Source organism: Lipotes vexillifer, unplaced genomic scaffold, assembly GCF_000442215.2.
Source record: "Lipotes vexillifer unplaced genomic scaffold, Lipotes_vexillifer_v1.1 scaffold1639, whole genome shotgun sequence".
NCBI lineage: Eukaryota > Metazoa > Chordata > Mammalia > Artiodactyla > Lipotidae > Lipotes > Lipotes vexillifer.
The window spans coordinates 123,890-130,920 of NW_006782296.1; the positions used below are offsets into that span (position 1 = coordinate 123,890).

Below are 7,031 nucleotides of genomic sequence, written 5' to 3' on the forward strand. Positions count from 1 at the left end.
CCTCGCAGAGGCCCTTGAGGGCGAGGAGAGAGGAAGCGGGCTAGGCTGGAATAATAGGGGTAGAGCGCATCCCCCACCCCAATAATAGTAAAGGTCACAAAACCACTCACCTTCAGCAAGCCACGTCTCCTGGAAGTGACTTAGATCCTGAAATAGATCTGAGGGGTGAATAATGGAATTGGAGAAGGTGAGCTAGAGGTGCTCGTGAGAGAGCGGGAGCGCTAGCGAGCCGGATGATCTCCCCCTTTGGGGGTACTGGCAGATAATGACCAGAGTCCCTTGGAGGGCGAGTCCTTTTGGGAAAAGGGCGGGGGCTCCAGGGTCAGCCCTCGGGGTGTGTGAGGTAGGGAGGGTAGCGGTTTGTCGCTCTGTCTCTTTACCTTCGGAGTCGGGGGGCGGCAGGGAGCCCGGGTCCATGAGCTTCCCCTGCGGGACCATCAGCGCTTCGCGCAAGCTCCCATTTCCGGGAGATTTCTGCGGAGAAGGGGAAGAATGCCCCCGAGTCACCCTGAGGCCGCCTGGTCTGGGGGGCGGGGCTGGGGTCCCGGGGTGACTCCGGGGCGGGCAGCCCTGGACCCCGTTGGGGCCGCTGGGTGGGTAGGGGCGGGGTGCAGGGAGGGGGCGGGCGTGGAGGCCGGCCCGGCGCTCACGCTGCAGAAGGTGTAGGGCACTTGCTGGTCCAAGTATTCGCCTTTCATCCTCCGCTCCATCCGGCCGCTCCCTCCGGCCACACGGCCCGGGCCCCGCGCGGGGGCAGAGACCTGGGGGCGGGGGAGCTGCATTTGCACACCGTCTGGGGGAAGGCAGCGAGGTGGGGGTGGGGAAGGGCGACCGGGAGGGGCAGTCGCGAGGCTCTGGGTCCGACGGCAAAACTTCTCCGACTCAGGCGATGGGGAGGTTTCCGCCTGCCGAGCCTAGCGCCGCCACCACTCCCCTCCCGCCAAAGGAGGTCCCACCTGCTCCTGGGAGCCGGGCTCGCCGTTTCGGCTGCTTTCTGTAGCCCTGCTTTGCCCAGGCTCAGTTACATAAGACGTGTGTGTGTGTGTGTGTGTGTGTGTTCGCTCTCTCGCGCGTGTGTGCTGGCGCACGGAGGAGCGGGCGAGGAGCGCACCATTCGCACACCCACAACTCTGGCGCCCCCTCCAACCCTGAATCCCAGCGTCTCCCACCCCTTGCCCTGGAATCTGCAGAGGCGGCGGTGAGAGTGTGGTGCGTGTTGGAGGCGAGGCTGGGAATCGCAGACATTCTCCCTCCCTCTCCCTCCCGCAGCCTCACCTGAGGCCCGGGCGTCTCTGCTGGAGCAGCGGAGGGTCCCGAGCATACCCCGGGACCCCACTGAGGGCCGCGGGGCTAGGCCGGAGCGAGGCGGCCCCGGCCCTGGGTCCCCCGCGCACCGGCTTGTTTTCCGGGCGCCGCCGACAGTTGTGAGCCCGGGGGAGCCGCTGATTGGTGCATTTCCTTCGCCTCGGCCTCGGCTCTCTCTCCCCCCACCCCGTTCCCTTTGTTTCATTGACTTTTGTGAATGAAACCCCAGGGCCCGGCTCGCCCGCCAACCCCGAGACTCGCCCGGCCGAGCCGGAGGGGCGGAGTTTCCCAGCCGCGGGGGCCAATCAGAACGCAGGGGCTGGCTCCCGGCTTCATTCACCGCTTGGGCTCCCATTCATAAAAAAATAAACTCCTCGCGGCCGGAGTTCATTCATAAATAGCTGAGAGAAAACGGGGGAAGTCGAGGACCCTACGGCTCCTCTGCGGGACTCGTCTGTGGCCCTGAGGCTCGGCTAGCACCTCCGGCTGGCGTCTGCACACATCTCTGTGCATCTGCGTGTACGTGGGAGTGTGAATATATCTGTGTGTGCGCCCTGGGGGGAAGCGAGCGGACTTCCATGCCCAGAGGAACAATAATAAAGAGCATTTATGAAGCTCTCTGCTTCCACGTGCTCATTTCACTCCCATAAGCTGGCGAAGGGGTTCTATTTTTTCCACTTTACAGAGACTGAAAATGAAAACTCAGAGAGGGGCAGTGGCTTTGCGGAGGTCACTCAGTCAGCGCCGCTGGGGTTTGCAGCCCGCAATCCCCTATGTTCTCCTGTACGGCCCTTTGAGGCCACAATTAAATGAATTAAAGCTATGTGACAGCAACTGATACACAGTAGGCGCTCAATAAATGTAAGCTGGCACGGAATCCAGACTTTTTCTCAAGGGTCTGTTCTCTACAGAGCTGTTCTGTGACCCACTTTCTATTGATTGCTGCAGAAACTAGAGGCCCGATGGACCTCTGAAAATGCAGTTCTCTCTCCACCATCTTTCCTCTTATCCTGAGAGCAAACACAGGGTATGAGGGGCCAAAAGCCCCAAGGGATCTGATGATCTGGGGGCAGGACTGCTGTCAGTTCTAGCCAAAAGCTACTCATTGTCTGTCACCTCATTCATTTACCAATTCACTCAATAAATATTTATTGTGCCAGACACAGTGCTGGGTGCCAGGTAGGCAGCTGTGACCAAGATAGACACTTGGTGTGCTGTGCTGCTTAGGCTGGAGCCATGGAGGCACACAGGACATGACATTCCCCAGGTCTATTTTTTTTTTTTCCTGAGATAATCTGGGTCCACAGTCTATGCCCTCCTTTGAGGAGAGCCTGATTTTGTTTCCTGCCTGTTTGTGATAAACACAAGAGAGTGACCAAACCTCAGGCCTGTTTTCAAAATTCATCTAATCTAACACCCCCACTTTACAGATGAGGCTGTCGAGTTTCAGAGAAGGAAATGATACATGCAAGCTCTTTCAGTTGTCAGGATCAGAGCTAGAACACCAAACCTCTAGCACCTGTTTAGGGCTCCTTTCAGGAGATCATCCTGGGCAAATGAAAATAAACTTCCCTCTCTTCTCTGCCGAAATATTTAAGACTCATGCTTATTGCCTCTCTTCTCCAGGAAGCCTTCCAGAGATCCTGAATCAGTTCCGTAAAGACCCTACAACATTCTTGCCTATATCTCTGTTGTCGTGTCTTTTTCTGCCTCGTGGTCATCTGATTGTATGGAGAGCTTTCCAGGGCCTGGAAAAGATCTCATTTGCCTCTTTAAGTCTTCCCCAGCTTACTTCAAGCTTATGAGGGTCCCAGGAAATAGTTGTTTAGTGAGTAGGTACAATAAAGACCAAACTAATTGAGCTTAGCAAGGAACCCTCCCCAAGCAAGGAGAGACAAGCCCAAGCAAATCTCAGCTTTAAGCTGGATGGGACCAGTTTAGGGAGGAGCTTGTGTCTCTGAGCCAAGAGAAGTGGGGGAGGAGGAAAGGCAGCTTCCAGGAAGGCAGCTCTGATGTAGTTTCCATGACAATGAAGAAGATTCTGGCGGGTCCTGGAGAGGACACCCCAGTCTGGGGCTCTCTTTGGGGTGCCCCTCTGGTTTTGAGTTCTTCCATTTTTCTGGAGGCCCCCTGGCTACCTGGAGAGTAAGTGCTTCCTTTTCATTCCTCATCCAGGGTCGTGGCTGAGGGGCCCTCCTCCTCCGGCTGTGGCTCAGCAGGCTGGCTGAGTCGCCACTGCTGTCACCTGGCCTCTGATTCAACATCCAGGCTCAGAGTGAAACAGGAGGGGAGGGGGCAGGGCACAGCCTTTAAAAAAACAACATAGCCATAGGCTATGATGAAAGCTGGTGAGAACCAACTAGGTCCAAGATGGCAGAATATTTGACTTCCAGTGGACCTTGAGCCTCAGTATATGCTCATTGTAACACATCAGCAAGCTAAATGACACACCCACAGGCGCCATGACAGTTCCAAGGCTGACCATAAAGGCCAAAAAGTGGGCGGTGGCCCAATTCCTGGAAATCTCCACCCCTTCCCCAAAATAGTTGGAATAATCCTCCCACTCATTAGCCTATGAAATTACTCAGCCCACGAAAACTAACCACGCCATATTTAGAGGCCGCTCTTGCCTTCTGAGATGGCCCACACTCTGTCTGTGGAGTGTGTTTCTCCCAAGGCCGCTCTCGCCTTCTGTCTGTGGAGAGCATTTCTCTCTAAATAAATCCACTTCTTACCTATCACTTTGTCTCTCACTGAATTCTTTCTGTGATGAAACATCAAGAACCTGAGCTTCATTAAGTCCTGAGACCAGGTGTGTGATCTCAATTAAAATACTGTGGGTTCATAATTCAAAAAGAGTCATGTACTACAATGTTCCTTGCAGCACTATTTACAATAGCCAGGATATGGAAGCAACCTAAGTGTCCATCGACAGATGAATGGATAAAGAAGATGTGGCACATATATACAATGGAATATGACTCAGCCATGAAAAGAAACGAAATTGAGATATTTGTAGTGAGGTGGATGGACCTAGAGTCTGTCATACAGAGTGAAGTAAGTCAGAAAGAGAAAAACAAATACCATATGCTAACACATATATATGGCATCGAAAAAAAAAAAAGGTTCTGATGAACCTAGGGGCAGGGACGCGGAGGCAGAGAATAGACTTGAGGACACAGAGCGGGTAAGGGTAACCTGGGACGAAGTGAGAGAGTAGCACTGACATATATACACTACCAGATGTAAAATAGATAGCTAGTGGGAAGCAGCCGCATAGCACAGGGAGACCAGCTGGGTGCTTTGTGACCACCTAGAGGGGTGGGACAGGGAGGGTGGGAGACAGACGCAAGAGGGAGAGGATATGGGGATATATGTATACATATAGCTGATTCACTTGGTTATACAGCAGAAACTAACACACCGTTGTAAAGCAGTTAGACACCAATAAAGATGTTAAAAAAAAAAAAAGACCATGGGTTCGGGACTTCGCTGGTGGTGCAGTGGTTAAGAATCCGCCTGCTAATGCAGGGGACACGGGTTCGAGCCCTGGTCCGGGAAGATCCCACATGCCGTGGAGCAATGAAACCCATGTGCCACAACTACTGAGCCTGCACTCTAGAGCCTGTGAGCCACAACTACTGAGCCTGTGTGCCACAACTACCGAAGCCCACGCGCCTAGAGCCTCCTGCAACAAGAGAAGCCCCTGCTTGCCACAACTAGAGAAAGCCAGTGCAGAAGTGAAGACCCAGTGCAGCCATAAATAAACGAATGAATGAAGAAATAAATTTATTAAAAGAAAAAAAAAGTTCATGGGTTCAAGTCCCAATCTGGGTTTCACGGTTTTAAGAGCAGTGACATCTCCAGGGGGAACATTTGAGCTTCGTCGAGGGCTTGAGGTAGTTGGGGAGAGGAAGGAATAGAGGGGCTGGAAATCACGTTTTACTGAGGAGAGGGTCCAGAGCTTTTTTCTGTTGGCAATCACATCACAATAACCAATATTTACTGAGAACTTCCATGTGACATGCCCTGCTGCAAAGACTTGGCCTGTATTTACTCACGCAGCCTTCACAGCAGTCCTGTGGGGAGTCATCTTCATTTTACAGACGAGGAAACTGAGGCCGTGGAAACACACATCTACCCCAAGGATCTGCTCAACAGACTGAGGACTCCCCAGACCGACTCAAAGACTACATTTGAGTGAATACACAGCAGGAGGGATGGAGAACACGCTTGAGCCAGAGAGTATACATGGACACATCCAGATTAAGGAAGCTCACAGTCCCCTCCTGGACACACAGCTTCACGGAGGACACATACAACATACTCCCTGACACCCCCCAACACACCTCTGGTTGGGGGCTGTGCAGGTTAATGCTTCCTTCTCTCTGGAATATTGGGGCTGGACTCTGACTTTGTTTCCTAGGAGTCTAAGTTATAAAATGTAAATGTGGATTTCAGATATGCAAATATCCAACAAAGGCAGCTTGGGACTTGTCTGAGAGCTGGAAGTTCCAAGCACTGGGATGAGGAGGGAGACACCTGGATTAGACCTGAAAGTCCCAGGAGCCATCAGAGAAGCAGGCTCTCCTAGGTGGCCTTTCAGAGTGTAGCGGTGGATGCTGGGTGACCTGCCCAGCGCGACTATGCGGGGAACACAGAAATGCCTTCAGAGGCTTGGCTTCCTCAGTGTCTGGAAGAGCTGAGTCTCAGAGGCTTAAAGGGCAGTATTTAGAAGGTAACCCAGCTTAATAGTAAGGCCAGATGGATGAGATAAACAGGGTCAAGAGGTAACCTGTGACTCATTAGTGTCTCCCAAACTGGAGCTGTCACCAGGGGGGAATGAACCAGAGAATAGGGTCAGGGCCTATTTTCTGGTGGGGGTGGGAGAACATGGGGTCTTCAACATGGGCCGGTGGGTCACCAAAAAAATAGTGCCACTCTTGGATTTCCTTTTGTACTTGTCTCACAGTCCCACACTTTCAGACTGCTTCCTCTAAACGGCAGGGCTTCTGAGCCCAGGGTCCATGAGTAACGCTGCCTCTCACTGCTGTGGCCTCTCCCATTGCGGAGCACAGGCTCCAGATGCACAGGCTCAGCAGCCATGGCTCACAGGCCCAGCCACTCCGCGGCAGGTAGGATCTTCCCAGACTGGGGCATGAACCCATGTCCCCTGCATCGGCAGGCAGACTCTCAACCACTGCGCCACCAGGGAAGCCCAGATAAGGCTATATCTTGAAGCCAACTGTCTGCATCGGTGCGTGCAGACGTGTATGCATTTGGCTGAGGAGAGGGTCCAGAGCTTTTATCGGAACCATCACAGATGGGTCTATGATCCCCCATCTCCCCAGGTTAAGAACCACTGCCCTAATGTCTTTTATCCTAGATGTCTTTACAAACATCTTGTCAATATATATGATCTTAAAAGTGGTTGGAAAGAGCACTTTTGGAGACTCTGCTTGGGAGGGGGTGGAACAGTTGTTCCCCTTGTTCTCTCCACCTTCTACTTAGTGGGAGACCTCTCGAGAGCCCCACAGAAAAGGGGGTGGGCCCTCCCTCCAGCCATTTGGCTGGGAGCGCGTCGTCGGGCTGGAGGAAATGTAGGGGTAAAGCAGATGTCTTGCGCAGCTCCGGAGGGCACCCTGGTAGAGGAGAGCTGTCTCAGGAGAAAAGGCCTAAAAATGAGGCCGTGGGTGGAAACCGGGCCTCTCTTTCCCTTGGGTGGT

General features: G+C 53.3%; 1 protein-coding gene across 7 annotated transcripts in view; it reads right to left on the reverse strand.

The window, feature by feature from the left end:
* The window catches only part of ETV4 (ETS variant transcription factor 4), a 14,949-nt gene extending 13,454 nt beyond the window's left edge, over nucleotides 1-1,495 (reverse strand). Inside the window, exons 1-4 of one of the 7 annotated variants that reach the window (XM_007455073.1) lie at nucleotides 1,276-1,495; nucleotides 651-761; nucleotides 381-474; nucleotides 111-158 (exon numbers count right to left, since the gene is read on the reverse strand). In XM_007455073.1, the coding sequence (XP_007455135.1) occupies nucleotides 111-158; nucleotides 381-474; nucleotides 651-710 (202 nt within the window). In that variant the 5' untranslated portion in view covers nucleotides 711-761; nucleotides 1,276-1,495. Of the gene's footprint in view, nucleotides 1-110; nucleotides 159-380; nucleotides 475-650; nucleotides 789-956; nucleotides 1,030-1,275 lie in introns of those variants that run through there. The other 6 variants (XM_007455072.1, XM_007455077.1, XM_007455076.1 and 3 more) reach the window with 6 other exon arrangements.
* Between the last annotated feature and the right edge of the window lie 5,536 nt (nucleotides 1,496-7,031).